At 36.3% G+C, this 26,387-nt stretch overlaps 1 protein-coding gene across 1 annotated transcript in view; it reads left to right on the top strand.

Annotated features, from left to right (window-relative positions):
* Positions 1–26,387, top strand: part of SOX6 (SRY-box transcription factor 6) — a 379,772-nt gene that overhangs the window by 322,662 nt on the left and 30,723 nt on the right. The window contains exon 14 of the mRNA XM_075712793.1: positions 22,177–22,285. Within this exon, the coding sequence (XP_075568908.1) occupies positions 22,177–22,285 (109 nt within the window). The remainder of the gene's footprint in view (positions 1–22,176; positions 22,286–26,387) is intronic.

The following is a 26,387-nucleotide window of genomic DNA, read 5'->3' as shown; positions in this document are numbered from 1 at the left end:
ACGGTCTGCTGTATTTAGGGACTGTTAAATATGTGGATTATTGACACAATAGAGTGTAACAACTCCTCTGGAGCTGTTACGCTTCATCATTTATATGAAGCTATTGCACATGCGTAGAAACTTTGCCTGATAAAAACACTTCAGGAAGTCTTTGTAGGAAAAGTTACTAGTCAGGCATAATCTCCTTTTGACTGCCTACAGCCCTGCAATGACTCCATCATTGTATTGCTTTTTTCCAAATGCAAGCAGTAATGGATTATGTTGCTGACAGGTTTTTTTACCAGCTTTTTTCTCCCCATACATTCAGTATTATAAACAGAACAACTGCAGAGGCAGGAGTCACACTGTCTTTTCTGCTAGTGCAGGGTATTTCTCAGACAATCACCAAGAGAAGCACCTTGTTGTTAGCATCCTTGTTATTAGTCATTTCTCAACTCAGTTTAAAAAAAAAAAAAAAAAAAAGCACATAGTTAAAGAAATACTTTTCCAGTGCATCCTGCATTCAATTATCTTTTTTCCTCTTACCGGAAGTAGTCATGAGCACCCTTAAATTGAGAACATGAAGAAATAGGTTATAAGGGCCTTGTGGATTCTTATAAATCTTTATGAATAAGTGGTTTAGATTTGCAGGGACTGATCTATTCTCATTCACTTTTATCTTTTAAGAAAAACTTCTTAATATTTTCTTTTTTCCTTTAGTTTCTTATAGAAGAATATTTGTAACTAGTAAATAAGAGGTCAATGCTTATATTTCAGTCTGCTAGGAGACATAACAGAAACTGTAACCATTTTCAATTGGATCCTTATTTCTGTTGGTTAAATGTTAGGTCTACTTGTAATGAAAGGGCAAATACCTCATAATTAGGCTAAAAAATGGATAGCAATATCAACAGCAAATGACTAGTTTTGCAAAGTTATTACTTTTATTATGGTATTGTCTTGATAGGCATTGTACCAAGTTCTGGTCTCACTGCAACTTAAGGAAGGTCCTGCCTCATATACCTTACACTTAGGTATAATTTAATTTAAGTTTAAATATATATATTTAGATTGTATAATAGAAAATCTGGAACTGTATATAGAGAAAGAAGACAGACATGGATTTGCTTAAGGAACTGTTAGTGTGGTCTCACTTTCTTGCAAGAATATAGGCAATTTTTTCAACTCAGTGGGAGTGTATTCCATCTGTCTAATGAAAAACCTGATTTCTACAAAGAGATGCTGCAACTGGGAAACTGTTTTTCCTGAATACGTCATTCTGCTCAGTCGACAAACCTTTCCCTGGGGAGTTTCTGAGACGTAGAAGGACATGTTGCATAGAGACAACCTCTTTACATTTCCATCATTTTATAACAGATAAATGACTTGTCTAAGTTAAATGCCCCGGAATAGGGAAAAGTTTCAAATACAAATCCCAGCAGTCTTCGTAATTCTTACAAAACAAATGTCCTTTATACTTTACTGTGAATTTGGCCAATTTAGTAATCTGCTTGTGACTGTACATAACATATGTAAGTAAAGATATTTTTATATTGGGTATTTAGAGTTAACTTCCTAAAGCCATATTTGGGCACCAGTATTTTATTCTAAAAAAACTTAAAAAAAAAAAAAAAAAAGTAAGAAATATAAAAATATTTTGTTCTAAAATTTTTTGAACTACAATAATTTTGCAGTTTCCTTTTTAGGCTTAGGGATTATCTTAGCTACATGAAAAATGTGTCTTCATTTTATACCAACTATAATATTTCTTTAATAATTTTGAAAGAAAAAAAATGACTCAACTAAAAATTTTCTACAGTAGCTGCAATGCAGGAGTCTAAGTCCTACTGAACTAGCTCTGAAAATTTTACCCCAAGGCAGACAAGGAGATTTGTGACTGCATATACAGTAACAGTCTATTTTCAGTCAAATTCAGCAGTTTTGTGTCCTTCTCCAGCACTTTTTACGATAATTTGGACAATTCAGAATTTCAGCTGATGTAATACTGCCCCCTTTTATTAGAACTGGAAAACATACTGGACTTCAAACATTTAGTTTTGTAGCTGGAGAAATTCTGTTTATTTATGCTGTTGCTTCCAATATTTGAAATTGCATGACAGAGTAAGATAAAGCACAAAATCGATATAAATTTATAACAATGAATGGGGGAAAAAGTAATGATTCCAAGCAACATTTTTGCAGGGTGTATTGTGTGTGTTATGACTGGACTTCCTAGGCAGCATATCACACCAGGGAATTCCCTGCTATTTTTTCAAGAAGCTCAAGGTGTTGATGATTTTTGCTTTTGTATGAATTTCGTTGTCATACGTGCTTGCATTGGTTTTCTAAATCAGTGTATTTATAGGATAACAGTAGGGCACAGAAAGCATTGTAATTTTTTTTTTCTTTCTTTTTCTCTTGTGAGGTCTGATCAGGAATTAGATGCATCTTTAAATAGCTGAATGATTTTAATAACTCTCAGACACAGAGAAGTGTTGCAGTGAATTTACCTTTACAATTAGAACTTTAAAATGTAATTTGAAATTAAATTCAAAGCAGAGCATCTTGGGAAAAAGAAAGTAATCCCTGGGTCTCCAACCATATCTTTTAAAGAGAAATGTTTCCATTATAAACAAACAAGAAAAAAAGAAATCTGAGTTTCAATATAACCCTGAAGCCTGTACTATATCACTAGCTTTTGTGGATATCACAGGAAATAAAAATCAGGCTTAGAAATTGTACCTGTACTTAAAGAAATGTTTTATCTGGTCTCTATGTACTTAGTGAGGAAGGCGATGGAAGTTGTAACTGCACATGCAGAGGGGTCAAATACGGCCATAACACTCATACTCATAAGAGTTATGGGAGGAAAATACCATTGCTAACGTTAGCCTCTGTAGAAGAACATAGCTCCATTATCAAGGCCAGGTTTATAATGGGAACCAGGTGCAGAAGGCTGTGGGTATGAAATCTTGTCAAGTCTGTTCCTCAAACTGAAGAGATGGAAATATTAAAGCTGCTCATGAAACGTTAACTTTCTGCCTGTACCTAACCTATGATTCAGCCTTTAATTGATCACATGCTATTGGTCAAATACCACTATTTACACCTAAATATTCATACTCATGCCTACCAATATACCTACTATTTTTTTTTTTCAGATTTACTTTGTATGCTATGTGTAGGAAGACATAAAAATAATGTATTTGAAATTTACACATTAAAAATACATGTTGACTGAAACTCTGGAACTGAGAGTGGAAAGACAAAAAGACACAGTGCAAAATCTCTGGCATATGTAGGTCATCTAAATTTACAGATTAGTTAGCTTTGGTGCCAGCTTATTATGGATCCAGTTTTGCACCTATGGAAGAATTTGCTGTGCAGACCTTTGCTTTTAAGCATTTTGGTCAATTGCCTTTCTTTCCAAAATTGTCTTGATAAAGTTGGCAGTTTGTGCATTTCTGTTCCAATATATTAGATGTGCCATTAAATACTTAGTCCCTCAAATTATGTAGAGGCTGATTAAAATAATATCTAAATTATTTGTCTATTAATTAAATTATCAACATCAATTAATTAAGTGAAAAATATGCAATCTTTGCAAAGTATAAATCATGAAATTTTATTGGACCATAAATTAAAGTTTGACCAGTCCAATAATGATGTACATATGTAAGAAATTAAAAGAAAACACACCTAAACATAAAGAACCTATATGAAACATTGTTATTTGAGTAACTATATACACATATGTATACAGGTGTGTATGTATATATACACACAAACACACACTGTATAGTGAAGAAACTTCCCATATTAGGTGAAGTTTTAAAATTCTTCATGCTTCCAGTTCAATCACAAGAGCACTTGGCAATAAAATATTATATAAACCAGCACACTCTTTTGGTTTTAATAGCTATTTTTGCATTTGAATATTGGCTACTAGATTTTTTTCCACTACCTATGCTTAATAGTATGCTTGTATGGTCACTGAACACAACTATGGGTTTTTATTTCTGTTGTCAGGGCTACTTGGAGGGGTTGCCTAGCGGCAGGTTTTAGACCTCATTAATAATGATGATGGCAATAATAATAATAAAAAGGGGATTTGGCCCCTTTCTTCTATTGCCTTTCCAGTTCAAGAAAAAATGCCAAATACACTGCTTTTTCACTCGCATGGGGTATTTCCTGTGAAAAGGATAAAAGCTTTGCTCTGTTTTGGTCTTCTCCCTTAAATCTTGGAGCAAGAAAAAGTCCCAAAGGAACAGAATTAGATTAAAATAGGTCCCAAGGGTGAGTGTTGAAAAATTTGCACAAACCAACAAGGATAATTTTTCCCAAAGGATGATGTTCTACTATAAAGGATAGTGTCTTTGTGATGACTGTAACAGCATAATGATTGCATCTTCTTATGTACAATACATTTCCTAAGCTACTCAGGAGACTTTGCAGATATATACTGAAATGTATTCCATGTTTTTATTATGCTTCTCCACAAAACAACAAAGATAGGTTGAAAATTATTGTTCGAACATAAATTTGCTAGGACAGGAATATATTCATTGATTTAAATTGTGGGTCAGAATGGCAGCTGCACAATCCTACCATATCACTTCTTCAATTGTCCTGAGAACTACAGAATATATTTGCATATTATTTCACAGTTAGATACAAGCAGAGACATCCACAAAAGTTACTGCCATTTATTTCCAAGCTCTGTGCATTCCTCTAAGTAAATTCGCAACACCAAATGCACTGCCAATGTAACTCTCTTAACTGCAGTAGATTAAGTACAGCAAGGATAAATTGGGATTACTTTCTCTGATACTTCATTACTTTCTAAAATTAAAAATGTCTCCTGTTTCTCAGGTATCATTAGGCTGCATCAGTAGGTATGATAAATTGAAATACACTCCCTGTTGTTGAAGGATATTTACTTAGCTGCCTGTTTGTGGGATTATATGCAACTTTGTGCTGGCTTAACTGGTTTGCTTCAAACAAAAGAATAAGCATGCTAGCAGGTAAAATTGTCTTATCTCATGAAAAGACTTGAGCAAATAATGCAAAGCGGTATTTGCAAATGTTTGTTTGAAATCTGATTAATGGAGTTTGACCATGCTTTGTTTTCTTTTCACAAATATTCATGTAAACGGATTTTTATTTCTATGGGTGTATTTGCATATGAACATGGACATTTGTGCACAATTAGGCATTTGCTGTTTATGCCCAAATTGCTCACCCCCTGTTCATAAAAACCAGAGGCTTTGGTGCAGCACCCACTTCAAACTCCATGCTGACCAAATGAGGAATGCAGTATCAGGGAGCGCTTCCAGCCCCTGATACAGTGTCAGTGCTAATTATAGATCTTTACAGCAACTCTGTGAACTCTGCAGCAATTTAGTCTAGGTGTCTTGCAGGCCTTGCTGCACTACGCCTTACCACTGCCATCTTTTTCCTACCAGTGGTATGCCAGAGGCAAGTTAATCGGTTTTTCTGTGGTGTTGAAGTTAATGGATGCGGGGGACGATAGATAGAAGTAGAGGCTTTCCACTACCTGGGAGGTATTTTGGCTGAGAGAATTCCCTGTTGCTTTTTTCAGGTAGTTTAAGGCAATGTTGCAATACTTATCTCTGAGTCAGGCATTGAAAACAATATAATTTGTCTTAGGTGACCAACTACAGCATAAATCACAAGCAGCAAACTATTGAGCATTGAAGTGCATAGTTCATCCATAACTCAAAATTTAGATTGTTAGAACACTTACAAGTTACTCATATATGTATAGAAATTGCTGATCCTCCAGAGGTAGTTTGAAAAGATAAGAAAGACTATATTTGGCTAAATTGTTCACTGCACATAGCTTGTCCATCTGTAGTCACATAATACTAACTCCATTAACAGGTCTATCTCAATTGGAAATGTGTAACAGGGTAATAAATGATATTCAACATCAGATTACTTGTACTAAAATCATGTTCAAGTTATAGTAAGCTGTTATAACACTACTTAAAACCTAAAGTATGCCTAACCCACAAGCTGAAATTGCCCAGCTTACATCCTGAAAATCTACAGACAACATTAATTTCCCAGTATTTCACTTTTATGCCTGTGGCCTCTAACATGTTGCAAATGCTTCTATAAGAAAGGCTGGAAAAACATATCAAATTTCTGTTCTCTTCCACTTGCTGACATTCATTAACTGAAGGAGAACATCGAGACAAGGTTTTGGAAAGATCTCCTCTTCACCTCCACCCATTCCAAAGCAATTTATTAAACAGCCCGTAAGAGAAGTGGACACTTGTGGTTTAGTGTCAGACCCATGCATGCTTTCACTGTTATCTTGCCAAAGGCTTCTTGGGATAGCAGGCAGTGGATGCATTCTCATCTCACTGCCATTTTCTTTGCATCCTTGAGTTAAATTGTTAAGTGACAATTTCATTATATGGCTCCTATTCAGATGAACTATCTTTTTATATACATACAGATTCTTGCTTAGTGCATCCTACTTTTACATGCTTGTTCCCTACTATTTCTAAAGCACAGGAACACTTTTTGCTATATTTTGGATGCCAGAATGAATAGAAGCCATCAACTGGGAGGATGTGCATTAGAACTGTACACAAAGTGAGTCACTGACAGATCATGTACTGTAAAACTTCTTGGTCTGTCAAGGGTTCAGCAGGTTGCCAAAACATATTCAGTTGCCAGGTCCTTGCCAGAATTCTGTTCCTCACCTGATGCCATTCAATCTCTTTGAATACTCATGAATAAAATCAGGTTGTATGGCTGCACTCTTCCTCCCAAGGGATTCCCCTTTATCAAGGGATTACCTGCATGACCTTTGCATAACTCCTGTGTTTTATTCTTCAATATCACACTACAGGTCACACTACATCATGACAAATGTCTCATTGATGAAGTGTATGTCAACTCTTTGTTTCCTTTCAGAAATAACCCAAAACTTATAAATACAAGAAAGATATTTTCCTGCAAAATTTTGCTCCCACCCTCTTTCACCCAAGGTTTACTTTTTCTCTTTCTTTGCAAGGAACAGGCTAAGTTAATATTCTCAGTTATAGACTGACAATTTATAGACTGGGATACCTATCACTCCTCTGCACTAAACAGCATGCTCTGCTCTGAAGGATTTCCATTCCATTCAGTGCAAAAGCCATCCATAGTTTATCAGTATATACTCACTACCATGGACAGGCAAAAGTAATGAACTGCAGGGTGGGAAATTTTTAGTGAATGTGTGAGTTATCCTATAAAGGAAGGAGATAGCATGTATTACTTACTTGGTTTATCAAGTGATTTCCCTTTATCTCCATCCATGGCATGTTACTGTAGCTACCTGGGAATATGTGTTATGAGAACATAAAGAATCCAGTTAAAAGGGGGAAAAAGCACCTAATTTCCTGTTCGTGACCCCATTCAAGTTCTCCTAATGTAAAGCATTTGCTATGTTGAGGATGGCTTTCAGCACATGTGCTTCTGAATCAGGACCCACGTTACTTATTAATCTTTCAACTGTTCTGAGATTCCACTCCTGCAGTATTAGGAATGCTCCTAATGTGGTGCAGACTATGGTTTAGATAGTGGAAGTCTCTATCATTCCATTACCATGAGAGAGAGGGGAATTTTCTTGCAGTGTTTGCAATGATCTCCTAGCTCAGGTCTTCTTTCCTGTTTTTCACTGCTGCTGCTCTTCCCTGCTGCTTACCCTCATTGTGCTTTTGCTGGGACTCTTGTAGTGTCTCATGAAAACAACATCCTCATATTGCTGTTGTGTGTCACATCTTAATGAATTAATAGAATAGCACACAATTTCCACAGTAGAATTCCCACTAACATCTTAAATGGTGAAAAGTTAATATTATTTCACATACTTTTGCAATGTAGTGGGTATGTTCTCTATACAACTGCATTCTTGTTCCTAAATCTGACTTGGATTTGAGTTCACGACTAGGCTAAACACCGAACATTTTCCATAAGCAAAATACACAATTTAATATGTTTTTGATTGGAGGTAGCAAAGGAATAGAGATAAAATTGAAAACTGCATTATAAGTTAACCAGTGACATTATTTTTTTCTTTAGTATTTCTATTTTGTTAGTGATGAAAGAACTCATTGAGGATCAGACCCTTTTAGGTTATGCTTTGAACCAAACCAAAACAGGTATAGTTCTTGAGATGAAGATCTTTAATAGACTTGAAAGGCAAGAGCTATCTAGGTTCCACATGCTGCCCCTCCAGTGCAAAGAGGTTCTCAGCAACCTGGGCTGCAGTTCACTGCCTCCCTCAAGGACATAATGACTCTCATAACTCTGCTGTAAAAGTGGCAAAACATGGCTTTGAAAACAAAAGGTGCCCCTCTCTTTTTTTTAAACTCAAACATTTTACTCTTTGAGTTCTCAGCACGACCCCATAAATAGCTTAATCGGAAGATTTAAATGATTGTTGTCTGTTTGCATTGGGAACCAGTAGGTTGGAGGGTGAGGGATGGGACAGAGCTTCACTGCTGCAATCAGTGTCCATGAAACTGCGCTTTGAATGTCGAGTAGGAAAGAGTAAGGGAAAAGACACATAGGAATATGAAGATCCTATAGTTTGAATGGTGGATATACAACCAGATAGCTCCAGAGTATATAGTTCTTTCCTTCCCTTTGGCATCATCCCTTTCAGTTCTCCCAATATATAATAATTTGAAATTCCTCATATGTCTCTGTTTCTAAACCCTAAGAAGCAGCAAACCTGAGCCTTGCTGTTTGCATTCCTCCAATATCAAAGACTCCTATCCCACTGGGGCCCTCAGCCATAGGAGAGGTTTGAGGGAGGGGGTAGAGATGTTTTTCCTCCTCCTTAGCTGCTCCACCAGATTGGAGGGTGGGGAGGGGAGAGGGAGCAGACAGTAGATTTTAATGTTCAAAATGGAGGCTGGGATGTGACTGATACCTGAGCCCAACATACTGCTGCTTATCACTGCTTCTCTTAGCTGATGTGGCAGCAAGGTCGGAGCTGGGCAGAGGCTGGTACCTGATGATGCAGAGTACCCATCCTCTCAGGGAGTCCGGGAGAGCCTTGGTCTGCCTGTTTTTGCAGAAGTCCACACCCTAGAGCTATCTTGTCCCATATAGCAAGCAGTAGAAGGATATTTTTCTTTATGTTTAAAATCTGTGTTACGGATTTACAGGAAGTATTTATTTATTCTTCAAATTAGCTGAGCAGGAGAATTACCTAAACAGAGATGGATTTAGAGATCAGCACAATGCAGCAAGATTAAAAAACCCTTTCCATCTGAATTAATGAATTTCAGGCTGCTTTTCATAAACTAGTTTTTCAGAAGTCATCTGTGAAGGCTTGTATAAAGAATTTTTAAAGGTAACTTAATGGGATGGAGAAAAGGTTTAAAATTATCTACTGGGGCTGTTGCAGGAGATATTAAATATTGATTTATCTTGGAGTAAGAATCATACTAAAGAGTGAGGCTTGTAGTCAGATCAATTTATCTGGAATACAAACTGTATGGCTGTATTTAGTACAATGTCAACATGAATCTTAAAGAAGTAGATGTGAAAGGTTGAGCACTTAATCTAAATCAATTGGCTCTCCAAATCTTCAATTAAAAGAAAAAATCTTAACAGTTCAAACTGAACTGTTCCTAAATGTTTCAGGCGGTTTATATTTAAAAAAATGCTTGACTTAGTCAGTCATACTATATCATAACTCTCTCCTGTGCATCTTGTTGCAACTAGGAACAAAAATCCACAGTCCAAGGCTTTTCCAAATCTTAAGTTTTCAATACTCCAAACTCTCTTGAAAACCCAATGTAAATCGTTCAAGTAATCTGGCAAATAACACTGTAAGCAATTTTCTGCTACTTGCCACTGCTACTGCACTGCCAAGCTTTTGGTCATAATATAAAAGTTGGCTCAGATTGTACTTAACCAACAAAAACTGATTATGTTCCCTTTTCAGACATAAATAGATACCAGCATGCCAGCTAGTGGTACTGGCTAAAATATTTTTCAGTATGTATAAGTGTACATAGGTCTCCAGTAGGAAATCCTTTATCCAAGTGTGACATCAAAGCAGTATGTCTCAGATAATTTAAGTGTTACATTTGCTTTTGTTTGTACTATTTTCTTTAAACATATTCATTAGACAAGAGCAGAGCCTTTAATGTTCCATGACTGAAAAATCCATCAAACAGATTTACGGCAGAGGCAGTGTGGCATAACAGCCAGTGGACTGGCCTAATGTTCAGAAGTCCCAGGTTCAGTTCTCAGCTTAATCATTGACTTTCTAGTAACCAGAAGATAATAATTTCCCCTCTCTGTGCCTGGAGATACCGTTACCAACCTCCTTTTTAATATGGTTTGGGTACTACTAATGCGCAGTGGTAGATATTACTATTGTCTACATATGTAATAGTAAAAAGCTCAAAAATATTGATTGCTTCCCCAGGACATTATTATTCTCTTTCCTGTAAGACACAGCAAGAAAATATGACCACAGTTATAAAGTATACACGTATACAAAGGAGTAAGGAAGGTATGAGACAGGAAATTCCCTCTTACTCACAGATTGTATTTGTCCACAGAGCAGCAAAAATCTTCCACTGGAATGAGGTGCTGGAATGTTCCTTCAGTGAATCACATGAACTTCTCCATATATGTCATAGAGGGTAGATGAATAAGGATAGGGGAAAGAGAGAAAAAGTTCATTTTAAATGCAGAGAGATGTAGTAGGACCCAGTCTATGCTTCTGCTGAAAATGAGGTCAAAAATAGGTCTTAAGTAGGACATAAGTGGCTAATATGCTCTGTGGGTGAAACCACTACTTTTGAGACTCCCATCCAAGATTGGTTGTTAAGGTATAAAAGTGTTTTCTAAACTGTCACTGTTACATTGAGCTGAAGAGTACTTCAATGGATATATTATGTGGGAAATTTGAAACAAGCTTTTCATGATAAAAAGAAAACAAGGTTTATAAAATCATTCTACTTTAAATGAAAAGCTAGAGAATGGATTTTTGCCAGTAGCATTAGCTATAGATGACTAGCAGTTTTGTCTTTGTATATTGCAGCAGTAAAACCACATAATTTTTTCAGCCCGTAGGTATTTGGTTTGCATTTAAGATGGTTTCAGGTGTAAGGGTTCCTGTATTCTGCATTAAAAAAACCCATAGCCTTCAGTCAGCCTTTTAAAGTACTCTCTCTCTTGCATTATTTTGAGACATACTTCCTGCATGGAAGAGTTACTCCTTCTGAGAGATGTAAATCTCTCCCAGTTTCCAGGAAGTACGCATTTGCCTGCATTTGCATGTCGGAGGTAGCAAATGGAACCTTTATCCTACTTTATCAGTTGCTTTTTTGTTTGTTTGTTTTGATGAATTTATAGTGTTCATAAATCCAGTTTGGGCTGCTTTTTCCTTGAGTACAAATTTTAAAAACATAAATTATGAGCAACTCAGTTTGATTGTATTAGAAAGATAAGTAAGTAAATATAGCAATTTCACTGATAGGGAGTTGTTCCTTTGCCTTCAGCTAGGACATCGTCCACTTGCATAAATCCTTACAGGACTGTGTTCCTAGCTTTCTATTGTTTTATTCCTAAACAAGAATAATTCTTCTTCATACCAGAAGGCCTTCAACTTACCTGTCTTAAAGGGAAAAAGCAGTAATCAATAAGAAGGAGAAAGCATCTTTTTCAGCCTGGAAAGAAGTTGTTTAATTTTCATTCTCAGATTAATTGTAAACATATGAGAACTACACACTTTGGCCCTGAATCAGTGAAGTGCATTACTCCATTCTTAATATAAGCACATAAGCATTCCCCTGGAGTTAAGTAGTGACTATCCATGTCGTTGAGGCCTCTGTTGGACTGGAATGAAAGTACTCAGCACCTTACAAGACTAAGGCCTATACAAGGCTGCAAGAATTTGCAACTCAATGTTTTGTTTTGTTTGGGGTTTTGGTTTTTTTTTTCCATCTTGAATGAAGATTAAAGACAGGAGCTAGTTGAGGGGTACATCTATATTATCACAGGCATTATGTACATCATACTTGATATTGTAATCACGCAAACAGTAATCTTGCCTTCCTGACATAAACATTAAGCAGCACATTTTCCTGAGGCTGAAATAATCAGAGAAAAACATGGCAGTGATGGGGGTACAAGAGGCAAAACGCTGCATAATGATGTTATTATCATTGTTCCATTGTCACCCATCCTTATTCTTTAGTGGTATGTTTCTTTTCTCTCTGAACATAACAAAAAAGACCTGAGTATAAACAGAGTAATATATAAGCAGCAATCATAAAATGCAACCTTGAAAAAGTATACTTAAAATGCTACAAAATAATAATAAAAAAAAATCAGATTGACAAATACAGAAAAAGCTTACTTAATCTCTATATGCATGGTATGCAATTATATATTTACATCCAGCACAAGGCAAGGCATATACTTGAAGACAGTAACATTTGGTGGGATTTTGTTAACTGTTTTGATTGCATTTCTAATTCTAAATATGAATATGAACATTTAAGCCCAAGTGTCTTTTGCATCACCAATTTAAACTACTTCAGGTGTCTTCCTGAAAATGGGATGGAACAGCCGTGTCTAGAGGCCTCCATTGCTTATAGACATAAACAAAAGGGGTAGGTGTCCCCAGTGACTCATTCTGAGTATCTGGATTAGATATCCATACTTCCAAAGCCCTGGAGGATTTACCCTAATGGAGCTACTGGCATCTATACTTACAATATACAATAGTATTCATGTTCAAAGATTGCTGTAATAAAACACACAAAACTCAGATTCAGATTTTCCCTGAAGTTTAGTTCTTTAATTGTAAAAATACTTGCAAATACAGTATTTGAAATATTTGCTTTTAAAACTTTATAACTACCCACATGTAGAGTAGGAAAAGCGCATTTATTGCTATTTAATAATTGATTATTGCATTATGTAGTCCATTTTTATCACAGCTTTTCCAGTATTGTTTGATCATGTCACAAAATCTGACATGTGCCTATCATAAGGCACAGTTGAAATGATAGAATGAAAGTATCTGTGAGAACATCATCTGTCTTTCTTTTAGCTTTTATAGGTTTAAAATCAAACCTATATATGTGTCTGCATGGATTTATATTTCCATATTGTTCATAAAAGAACATCATATTGCTTCTCAAGATGTTTGACCAGTGGCATGTGTGTATGTCTGTGTGTGTGTTCTGGATTTTTTTAAGACCTCTCTTTTCCCAACTTTGTGTGGAGGGCGGCTGAATTTGCTTTGTGCTGTTGAGGTTTGCAGAACACCGCAATGAAATTGAAATTGGTGACTTCTTTTCTGCCTTTTTTTTTCCATTCCAAAAAAATTGTTGTGCTGAACCTAGAATAGTTTTGCTGGTTGTTATACTGCGGTGGCTTCTTGCTAAAGCTGTGTTTTCAGCCTGGAATATATTACTAGATGATTAAGAGAAAAGGAGATTCACAGTTTTGAGGCTAGTAACCAGATCTCTGATCTTCTAAATTCTGTTCTGATTCTAATGCATGACAATACTTTTAATGAAATGTAGTCACAAACAGAAAAGTTTGGGGAAACATGCAGATATATGTGCAGAATCATGACATTGTCTAAATTTGGTAAAAGTATTTCTTTACACTTTTATGGCATTTCAATGTCTCCATTTTTAAATACTTGGTGAGAATGAGGCCATAACTGAGAAGGTCCAACCAGCTGCTAAACTAAACTGAAAAACAGCAAAATGTATATTATTATTCCTCTATAGTATTTAGTCTAATGGGAAAAAACCCCTTTGTTTTGCCATGTCCTTATGAATTTATTCTTGTAGCTCAAATGTTAGAAATTTGAATGACCATTCTGAAGGTCTAGGAGTAGCTATTGAATTGCTTCCATTAGTCACTTTACAGCACAGAAAAAAAACCCCAGTCCTGCTATTTCCTAGTAGAAGTGTATGTCAATAGTAATTTGTGTTTATTTTTGTCTGTCTCTCAAAAATGCACTTGTATGTGTTTAGTTAAAGGAAAATGTGGGTTTTTAAATGGTTGCATTCAGGTTCTTTCAAATTACAAGGTAAATAGATTCCGTCTATACCATTTACCAGTACTCCCTTAAATCTAGTGAGCAATACCTGATGTTATAAAAGAAAATTAACTTCTCTCCCTAGAAGGCTCCCAGTTAATCATCTGTGGATGTTGGTCAGGAGGCAAGGGAGCAGCAGAGAGAACGAGGGAATTTCTCTTTGACCCCGACAGTTGAACAGCTTACACTCTGGAACATAAGATTTGATTATCTTAGCATGTGTTACTACAAATGTTATTAACAGTCATAAAATTATCCAGCTCTTTTAAAAACAAGTGACAGCCCAAGCTTTGGACTCTTTCTGACCTCTAGTGAATTCTACAGCCGTATTATGCAGAGTGTAAAGTAGTAACTCCTTTTGTTTGCTTTTCATTTACCAGCTGTTAATTTAATTGATTGTCCCTTTGTTTTTCAAGGACTAATGGCTACTCATCAGTCTAAGGTGGAATTCCACAGTTCGAGTGATTTTTTTTTTTTTTTTTAATCTTTACATTTTAGTTGATGTGTAATTTTACTGTAGGCTGCTGTATGAATTTGTTGCTGAAACAAAGAGTTAATCAGAAAGTTCTCAGATACTGCCATGCATCATGCCTTTGTGCATGAATAAAAAGTTGGAAACCGCATGAAAGCAGTAGTTGGGTTACCACACAACTGGATATGCTTAAGTCTGAACGCTTCATAACTCTAACTACTGGGGAGTTGCAAACTTATAAATAACCTTGCAATTGGTTAAAACCATATTAAAACCATATGAACAAAGACATAAAGCATTTGGTTAAGGGGGCTCAGTAAGTGCAGTAATCCTGTTGAAAGTAATCTAACCAGGGCAGATCCATAGCTTAGGAGTGCCTGCAAGTGTGGCAATAGTTATGGGTATGTCAATACTTCATGTGTAGGAGGGCATAATATCCTACTTAGGTGGAAACATTTGCTATCTGTTCTTTTTTTTGCTTTTTAAAAATATTTTTAAATTCATACACTTATTTTTAAAGGCAAGCTTCAATGCACTGAAGTCTATTAACTTGTTAGTATGTGCTGAATGCTCCCAATAATCAGGGAATTCATCTATCCTTATTTGTGTTTGGAGATCAAGATGGCTACTGCTCACACTAATCAGAGGCTCTAGGAATTCTGATCCTTAAAATCAGACTTCTGAAATAATTAGCTAAAAAGAGGCTTGGGTTTTCATTTATTTATCTGATCAGTTTTTTGCCTTTACCAGTCCAGTTTCAAACTTTTTTCTAGACACTTCATATTTTGACAAAATTGCAATTCTCAATTTTGACTCCAGAATGTGGGTCTTAAAAGAAGAAAGTCCCATATCATGACAATCATTATGAAATTCTGTTACTGAACAACTTTGGAGTATTTTCTGCTTGTGATGGCCTTGTATATGTCATTCTGTCACGTGGAAGCTAGCTGAGGCTTGCCACTCAGGCAAAGAAGTTTTAGTGTAAATTCCTCGTTACCTGCTTTTAATCTCTTACTTTTCAGTTATGCTTTAAGATGGAAGAATACATTTAAAAGGGGACCTAATGGCTTCTCTCTCCCCACATCTTTTCAAGCAAGCTGTTTGCTTTGAGGCACTGTTATGTAACAGAAATCTGTAGTCAGTGGCAGGGATGCTAGTCCATGCTGTACATTCAGCATACCAATATAGGGGCCTTCAAAAACTGAAACCAGCAGTATGTTAGGGTGAAAATTCACTTAACAGTCTCTCTTTGGTTCCTGAGATCATTGAATTCAGGTATTTCACTTACATAAAAAATAAAATAAGGTCAGGTTGTGTCAACACCATAGAATTCAGCATATTCGTCATTCGTGCAACCTGTAAATCAGTGGTTGGAAAAGATATACTTTGTGTCATAGAATCATAGAATGACTTTGGGTTGGAAGGGACCTTGAGAGATCATCGAGCCCAACCCCCGCTCCAGTAAGCAGGGATTGAACCTGTGAACTTGGTGTTATTAGCACCATGCTCTAACCAACTGAGCTAACCCAGCCAGTGTCTTGTAATATCTTAAAATATCAGCATTCATACAATAAGTTTGCCTACTTTGCTAATGTAATTTCTCCGGTTTCTGGAGCAACTCCCGCTGCTTGTTGAAAACAAGTTCTAGATATTCACCACAGTTCTGCAAAACCAAAGGCCTTGCTTTTAATTGTAACAATAATGCCACTATTGTGTTTATCTACTTTGCCATCCAAAGAATTCCAGCAGTTACATGCCTGCACACTAGTAGGATGATTGACATTGTTGTAATAAGGTTAATGTTTAAACTTCCCACCCGTAACAACTAAAATATCCAGAGATAAGGCTGAAAGTCAATTTGTAATTATCCCTGCTGTGCCAAGATGTTGCAAAAGATTCTAAGTGGAGGGTAATTTAAGTTTTCAGTCCTAGCCATTAGAAAGCAGTGAGAAGCTGAAAAGCTTGGGACGTTTCTATCTTGACTTTCCAGGGGGGGAAAAAAGGGTTTGTGATTCCTTATGATTCAAAATGTGAATATTTTTCTCTGTGTTCTACTGAAAGTGTCCTTTTTATGTTTTGAATATAGTAAGTTGTTTGCCTGTTGTTTACTGTCCATGGTACATGAAGGGAATAGATCACAGTTAGCAAATAAGCTACTGGAACATTTAGTATGGGATAATTCAATTTAAATACATTTCATACATAAAGACAACATGTGATAATTGTTTGTAGTCATTCTAACTAAAGTACTGTCCTCAGAAGAAATAATATCCCTTCAGTCATATGCCCTGTGGCTTCTGTGAATGACCTGTATTAATTCAGTTTCTAGAAACTGGTTTTTTAAATTAATGTTGGTAACCGCTTCCATGCTAGACTATTGAAATAAAGGGTATTACATCATTGTCCAAACACGTCTACTTAAATAAAAAGTATTTGTTTGCAAAAAATATATATATTTTAAATCTTTTATACAACGACCAGCGCACATGCCATTTTCCATTTCAGACTAAGCATACATTTCAGATGTGGAAAAAGCAAGCATGTTGAAATAATTTGAGGCATGGGTATAGTCAGATCAGTCTTGGTAATCCAGAAGGGAGGGGCGCCCAGTGTATTATTACATTTCGTATATTATTTTTCAAGAGATGGATGCAATCAGTCATCTTCTCGCATATGGTTTGAAAAAAAAATTGTCTTGCTGGCAAGTAAACTGTTATTTAAGTACACAATCCACGGTACTACAGAAACAGTTTTGCCAAACTTGTCCAAGTATTCTCACATCCTTAAAGATGGTATAAATATCATTTATAGCAAGCAGTTTACTTCAGACTATATGGAATGCCTTCCTGCTCCCCTGATCTAAGTATCCCAGTTTGCATTATGGCCTTTATTGCTTCTGTTTGATGGAGTGATCAGTAAAAATTTAATGACACTATAAAATAATAAAAATGTCATTAATTTACCACGGATCTTGGATGCAGTGGTTGTAAAGTTACATTAATAAACAGAATATTTTTTACAACAAAAAGCATTGTTACGTGGGAACGTATAAATAACACACATAAATTTAAGAGCAATTTTACTGTTAGCACACACATTATTATGGAATAGCCAATAAGTGTATAAAACATAGTATATAAAATTTTATGAAAATATACTGTGCACATCAAAAATTCAGCTTTTATCTAAGTGCAGAGAAAAGCCATTATTATGTGCTTACTGTTTCATTGCTGTTCTTTCACAAGATCACAATTTTATATTTGTGTCTAACCATTTGAAGTTTGCAGCCTTTTCAGAGGTAGGGGCTACTGCTTCCTTTTCCTTTACTCCTTGCTTCACTAAATCATTCTTTTACCTTCCACACGTGTAGAAGAATTGATACTTTCTGCCAGAACGTGATGGAAAAGTTGCTAATTTAATGCAAAGCTAAAAATAATGCCAAAGGGGTTGAAAGGCTTGCTTAGTGACTCTGGAAATAAGGGGTAACTATCTAGCAGTCTATCTGTCATCACTGGGGCTGCTCCATCACTGACTGTGATATGTGAATATGATGGACGCCACAGCCTTGTGGCTCATAACATTTAACATTCATCAGCTCTCACTAACGGGGGCTTTATAATTTAAATATCTTTATTTAATATGCAACATCTACCTCATACATCATAATTTCAAAGCACTTAGAGAACCAACAGTCCTGCAAGACCGTTGAGCAGACTTTAATTTTTTCAATAACTTTTACGTTTTCTGCATGTTTGTGACTGACAACGCATAAATAAGTGCCTAATCATATCACAGAATGGAAAATTAAGATTTTGCTGCTAAGAAGAATCTTTTTTCTCTTCTTTTTTTCATTTTAAAGAAGTGATTATTTTTACTGTGTGTTCAACATATAAAAAAGCACAAAGGATCTGAATTGTGCTGGGAAGAACTTTCAGTTTTCTAGTGCAACCTCCAATTGACTGTGTTGATCTAGTCATGAGAAAGGGTTATCAGTGTCATGTTAAACCCCTTTTCTGAAATTTAAATAGGAAAATTTAATGTGACTATACAGTATAAGCTCCATAGCCGGTACAAAATATCCATTCAAAATAGAGGTCCAAAATGCTTTTTCACAGGAAACAAAACACCTGCACTGTCCATAGTGGTGCACTTTATTACAAACTTGCGAACATTTTCTATTAATGTAGGTTAGGGAGGAAGCAATATATCCAGTGGTTGATGTACATGTGTGCAAATATAAGGCACATGTAGGTAACATATTCGTTAGCGCAGCTATATTGTGGTGGGTTGACCTTGGCTGGACACCAGGTGCCCACCAAGCCACTCTATCACTCCCCTCCTCAGCAGGACAGGGAGGGGTGGGGAGAAAATAAGGTGGAAAAAACTTGTAGGTCAAGATAAAGGGAGTTTAACAAAAGCAAAAGCAAAGACCGCGTGCGGAAGCAAAGGAAAACAAAAGATTTATTCTCTACTTCCCATCAGCAGGTAACTTCCAGCCACTTCCCAAGGAGTAGGACTTCAGTGCATGTAGCGGTTGCTCCAGAAGACAAACATTGTAACAACAAATGCCCCCCTCCTCTTTCTTTCTCTTAGCTTTTATTGCTGATCAGATGACATATGGTATGGAATACATATGGTATGGAATATCCCTTTGGTCAGTTTGGGTCAGCTGTGCTGGCTATGTCCCCACCCAAGATCTTGCCCACCCCCAGCCAGCTGGTGAGGGGGAGATGTTGGAGAGAGCGCCTTGATGCTGTGCGAGCACTGCTCAGCAGTAGGGAAGATGCTTGTGGGGAAGATTAACTCCATCTGAGCTAGACCAAACTTACATGTATAGCCATTTACTTTTAACGAAAGTATGTCATTTTTTGTTCATATAGGAATATTATGTACACAATCAATCTTCCTCTCAGTCCTTGCTCATACTAGGAAAAAGGCATACTTTAAAAGGGTTTTTAGTGCAAGTACCTACTCTCTTTGGGATGGATTCAAGACAGGAGCAAAGATGAATACCTTAAAAAAGGATTGGAGCCTAGTGGGACAAGTTCCCTCTCTAATAATAAATTTCATGTGAATTTGTTGTATTTCATACAATTGTAAAGGCAGCTACTAGACAAAAACATTATTAGTATTAAGGAACATTTTTCTATTATTTACAGTTCTCTGAATTTGTCTAAACACAACACAAATATTGAATTTTTTATGATCACTGTGAAGATTATTTTCAGTAAAAAAGCAAGCAAAGGAATGACTTGAAAAGGCATTTCAGACACTTAAATATAGCTAGCTTTGTTACCGCTTTTTATGAATTAGAAGGAGGGCGTTATGAAATAACTATAAGTACCCCTCCTTTGTTTGACAAAAGCAGGTATTTTTATGGTATAAGTGCTTTCATTTTACTGTTCCTGAACCTTATCATTTAATTTTCCCTTTTCTCCTTCCATGTCAAAATATTGATATTCTGTCAGAAACTTTATTTTTTTCTTCTTTTTTTTTTTTTTTTTTAACAGAATATTTTCTGGTAAAATCAAAGAGAATGAATGACTAGAAAGATATTTCAAATGTGCATATTGATATGTAGCAGGGTCTGTTGATTTTTATAGCAGAAAGGTATTTCTCCTTCTTCTGAAACACACTTAAAGGCTGTTCTTCCAAGAATACTGCAGGTGCTGTATTAACATCCTTAAGAAAAAGCTTTTAGTGCAAATATTTTGGAAGAGACAATATATGTGCCAAAAGCTGTTTTCTTAGTACTGATCTTTGTTTTTATCTCAACTGCAAATCAGCCCTTTGCAATGGAACGCGGAATCCTTGACAAACTTATTTTTTATTCTGTCTACCAGTAAAACAGATCCCATCCTGATGATTCAGGTGTATTGTTACATTGCACAACGTTTTTCAGTAAAATACTGGGCCTCTAGTACTGCAGTGCCTTTCTGCAGTCACATTTCATTTGTAACTCTTTCTATTCTCAGGAGGTTTTTTCGTATATGTAAGCTCCTTCATCAACCACAATTTTACAGAGGAAAATAAGTTAAGAAGTTAACCAAATATAAAATGCAGAGTTATTTTGTTTGACAACTGGAAGATTCTGAGGAACTTTTAGAAATGCAGCTAGTACCTGAAATGCCTCAGCTGCATGTTGTGGCAAATCCAGTGTCACGTTGTGCTTTCTTGTCTTCCTCTGCAAATTAAACAGAAAATAATTTTAAAAATCCATGGCTGAAGGAATCAAAAGAATGGTGAATCAAAATAATTCCTCAGTTGTTGGCCTGGTGGGGTTTTATTACTGAAAGATAATGATAATAGGAAAATAATCACATTGGAAAGCAGAAGTATTTGGAGGTGGAGCAAATGAGGAGTCAAGGCCATCAAGTACGTTTTGTCCTTTTCTAATCATCTTGCAGGAGAGATACTCCTAATGTTTTCTTCTTAAGTCTAGTATGCACAGCACAGAACTAGGTCATTGAACAATAGACTGAACAGCAATCAGCACTCTACTTCTGCATAATGCATTAAGCATAACATGGAGAAACTGTTCGTAGAGCTGAAAGCTGGTATTTCATGTCTGTAAATTCAAGCTGACATGACATTTAATATTGTTTCATAGTAATGAACAACAAGGTTTCATTCATTCACAAGTACAACATAATGCCAAGTTTAGTCTGAAGAGGTAACAACAAGGCAAGAGGGAAAACACACTATGTTCCTTCAAATGAGAATGCTAAATTAATGATAACCATTGAATGCTTTGCTACTGATACACACTACTACAGAGACTACTATTGTGAGACAATATTACACTGTCATTTATAGTGCCCTTGTCCAGTAGTTGATTGAAGAACTGGGTTAACACATAAAATACCTTTCAGTTTCTGCTTTCTAGTTCCAGGTTTCCTATGGAGGTCTCCAGCTCTCAACAGCTTTCTGATTTTCTAGGAGTGTGCATTCTCTTTCCTTCCCGCCCTCCCCCCACCCCCCGCCCAAATCTCCTTAGGTTCACTTTCCACTGCAGTAGGATTTAAATTTCTAGACAAAATAATAGTATCAGTTCTGTCATCTATTATTCCTTCTTTCAAATACTTGTCTTTGAAAACCTCTTGCATAAAATTCAGACTTGTGTTTTCTCAGAGGTATGAATGCAAACTTGAATCTCATAGTGGAGAAAAAGTGCTTTTTCCATTAAATTATTAGTATATTTTAATACAAACTCTTCTTTCAACTTCTGAATTTTCATGTCTCCCAAATGTTGTCTTTTCCAGTTTAAGTTAGAAAATAAGTGGAAAGGCAAAGTGAGCAGCATCGATCACCACTGTTTGCTGCCAAGAGTGTTTTGTATTTGCATGTACAATCGTTTATGCATTATGGAAGTGCAGATCAAAATAATCTTAAAGTTTCTGTATATGTTTCACATTTAAAACTGATTTTCATAAATGCAAACATTCAGAATCTGTAAAAAATTGTCCCTGAGTTAAAATGCTAATTAAATGCACTCATTATTTGTTCAGATTTTAAAAATAAGGGATGTATCAGTGCATACACATATGCACAGGCATATAATGAGAACTGACCTGTATGGAGCATTAAGACTACTTCTGTTCTTTTCCAGGAAAGAACAAGGTTTGAAAATTTAGGCCCACAGTTAACAGGGAAACCCAATGAAGATGGCAAACTGGGCCCTGGTGTCATCGATCTTACAAGGCCAGAAGATGCAGAAGGTGAGTTGCAATTTTTGACTATGGGTTATTGAACACTGCATCACAGAATGGTATGGCTGAAATGCTGCCAGTGTCATAAGTACTGTCTAGCATACATCGCAGGGTAACACTTGAATGATTTCTGTGTGTTTTTGTGAGATTGCAGTAAGTCCATAGCAAAGGATGGATACATGAAAAGGACTGTATAGCCTTCTAAGCCCTTCTGCAACACAACTATTCTTTTCTCCCAGCAGCTGTCAATTAAGTGTTTACATTTTTTACTATTAATAAAAGTGTAGGAAACATTGGGAAAATTATCTCAGCAAGGCAATATATAATAGATATATTTGCACCAGTTTTTAAGTATTTAGCAGCCTTGAAGAAAGTTAGAGCTCTTGAAGTCTACCCATCAGTGCACTCACAAATTATTCAAGATATAGCAAGCACAATTTTATTGACAGGCATCTGTAAAACGACAGTGGAAAAATATTTCACATTTTCTATATGAAAATGTCTTTTTCATGATATAAACCTTCAGGGCATTTGCACTCATTTCAGTGAGAGTTCTATATATCAGGCATACAGTGTCAAGCCACAGGTGGAAATCACTGTTTATCAAGACTGAGTTTAGTCTCTAGCAGGGTTACCATGCATGCTCTGGAAGTGGATGCCACCGGTACCCTCTCTACCCTCTGATACATTAGAAGAGAATATGTAGATAGATAGGAACCCTACCAGTCACTGTATTAAGATTAATGTACTACTCAGCTAGAATATTATGCAACATTTTGCCCCCTCAATCTACTTCTGTTCAAGAATCATTTTACTCTTTTTTAACATGACAAGTTCTAGTTATGCCACTGTTCTTGAGAAAAGGTTAAAACATCTCTAAATTTTTCCATTAATATCCAAACTTCTGACAGGTTCAAAATTTGCTTTTTTTCTTGGATCAAAAGAATAGGACCAATAAACTTGTGATTGCTGACAAGTAGGGTTATTTTCAAATGATTGTTGAAATACTGTGACAGCATTTTTCTGATAAAAAGGCATTAATATTTTCTGTATAGAGAAATATTCCTATGAGCACATTTTCGCTTCTGTCTCTCTGTGACCCAGAAATAAATGGTCCAGGTACAGTCTCATGAATTGTCCCATCATTTTGAAATCTGATAACAACAGCACATGTAAATGTCATCTTTTCTTTACTGTATAGATAGCACATGATGTGCCTCTGATAAAATATCTTAGAGCCCTGATTCTCCTTGCTTGCCAGCTGACATACATTATCTTTAATCAGTCTCTAGGCAAACCAAAAAAGCTGAATTTAAAAGTATTTTGGGCAAGGACTTGTATACAATGGAGAAGCTGCAAGTTCAGTTCCAAGGTGTTCCTATATTGACTCATCTATACAGAGGAATAGTTAACTCTCAAATTTAATTCAGCAAAATATTCCTACTTACTGGCTTAATATCGTGACTAGCTTATCACACAGAACTGACACATGCACCAGGAGCACATGTTGACTTGTTTTTTGCTTTTTTTTTTTATTTTTAAGTATTTTGATATAGTCAAGATTTCAGGTCTCCGTAACAATAAGATAAGATGATGACTGAAGCCCATCAGACATTTATTACAAATAATATTCGGAAGGAGGCTAGCACCTTAATGAGACATTTGATTGTCCCTATATGTGTATGCATGTGTGTATATAATAGTTCCTTATAAAACAAATAATTTCCAGATTTTCATTTTTAGGCAGCTATTGCTTATGATCTTCATTTATTCATCCTTTATTGGATGTGATTGACTACTGTTGTATTCTCTTTAAACAGGAAAATAATGAACAGATTGTAGGTAAAAAATAACTTTCAGACAGGTGTTTTGCAATTATTTTTTTTCTAGAAAAAAGGACTTAGGATATACATGCACTTTCAAAAGTACTTGTTGACTAATCAGTTATTTATAAACTGCTTTGTAAAGAAATTTCCATCCTGCAGCAACTTCTCATATTTCAATGTGTTGAAGGATATTTTTTTCCTCAGTTGGGATGAAAATTTGCAACAGAATACTTACAGATACACAGTTGCTGCTTCATATGACAACAAGTCCCTGACAACTTTCTTGGTTTAGCTCATTTCCTTCAATTCATCCTTTCTCTTTCTAGTATCCTTAATACAGGATCTTGATACACCTCGTGGTACTGACAGCCTCCCCTGTTATGCATAATGCAGAATGAAGCTTTGACATATGTAACCCAAGCTACAGGGATGTGTGCCAGTTTAAGGACAGTGTACATGTCTTTCTAGAGCTAGTGGTGCAGTCTGAGGCATGGTGTGCTGCCACATGGGAAATCTGAGTTCATGAATGGATTCAGATTTCCAGACTTTGTTTAGCATCCAAGAGATGTCTCTGGAAAAGAGGTGCTGGATGAATACTACTGCTGAACTGAAAAAAAAAAAATGGTGGGAGTTCAAAACTGAGTTGCTTATTTGTACTTCTAGTTGTAGACAAGGTGAATTTAGATATTAGCTGGTTACAAAAAAAAAGACATTCAAAATATCACCCAAGTTTTGGCCCTTATCTTTGGCAAGCTAGTTAAGAGATGACACTTCTAGCATGGCATCATTTAGAGTGGAAGTCCATTGAAAACAGTGCTGCTGAAATATCAGCAGTCAAACTGTGGCCTCTGATGTACTGTACCATACTACAGGCTCTCCTCACCTTCAAGAATATTAATGTTTCTAATTGTCATGAAACTAATACAGATCTTTCTTGCTTTGCCATGTCACAAAGTTTTTTATAGGTGTTCCTATTATTTGTCCTTCCATACGTGTCTGTTTCAGCACTGGGTTACTAAGCAACTTGACAACTTATTCTTTAGAATCATAGAATCATACGACCATTTAGGTTTGAAAAGACCTTTACATTCATCAAGTCCAGCCATAAACCTAACACTGCCAAGTCCACCACTAAACCATGTCCCTAAGTGCCACATCTACACATCTTTTGAATACCTCCAGGGATGGGGACTCAACCACTTCCCTGGGCAGCCTGTTCCAGTGCTTGATAACCCTTTTGGTGAAGCAATTTTTCCTCATATCCAATCTAAACCTCCCCTGGTGCAACTTGAGGCCATTTCCTCTCATCCTACCACTTGTTACTTGGGAAAAGAGACTGACACCCACCTCGCTACAACCTCCTTTCAGGTAGTTGTAGAGAGCAATAAGGTCTCCCCTCAGCCTCCTTTTCTCCCGACTAAACAACCCCGGTTCCCTCAGCTGGTCCTCACAGGACTTGTTCTCTAGACCCTTCACCAGCTTCATTGCTCTTCTTTGGTCTCCTCTAAGAAGGCAGACTTGTTGCATTTTAGTGTGTTGACAAGATCACAATATCAACTGAATGTCAAAGGTTCCTAATAGCCATAGTCATATTCTTCAAAGACTTAGTGTGTTTCACACCTTCCTTTCTATTTTGTCATTGTTACTTACCTTTAAATTTTTAAAAAAACCCGCTGTAACAGATCTATTCCTGAGCCAAGGACTCCAAATTTAGTTCCACTGCTGGCCATAACCTGGGGAGAAGTGCAGTTTGGGCTGCATCTTGATCCCCAAACTGATCTAGACCAAGGTGACTATGGAAGTGCAATTCCATTCCCTGCCTACCTGCACACCTGCGTTTCCAAAGGAAACTAAAGAGTGCAGAGACATGGTACATGTCTGTCTCACCCCAGCAGGCAGCGGAGATAGATCGAATCTGGGAAGTGTTCCTGGTTCCCATAGCTTTGACACAGCCTTTAAGGCTCAAGTAATGTGTTACAAGAAATATCAGCAGAATTCTGTGTTTTATGGAATGCCTTTGTAATAGTATCTAGCAATGATTTCTCTCTACTCCTTATATCTTTTCTATAACATATGGCAGTGATCTGAGTTTGACAGGACCAGAGTCATGTTTTCCTTTAATTTTAGGAGTGCTTGTGGTACTGGGTCATTGATCAGAAGCTTTTTTTTTTTTTTTTGAATCATGAATTTTAAGACAAGTCTTAAAATTGTTTAAATTTAGCTCTATGCAATTATAAGACAAATATGAAAGGATACTGCAGAATGAATTTTAAGATTAATGCTAA

The sequence above is a fragment of the Pelecanus crispus genome, chromosome 6 (genome assembly GCF_030463565.1).
Source record: "Pelecanus crispus isolate bPelCri1 chromosome 6, bPelCri1.pri, whole genome shotgun sequence".
In the NCBI taxonomy this organism is placed as follows: Eukaryota; Metazoa; Chordata; class Aves; order Pelecaniformes; family Pelecanidae; genus Pelecanus; species Pelecanus crispus.
Note: the sequence above shows the minus strand (reverse complement) of the source record. Positions and strands in the feature narration are given on the sequence as shown.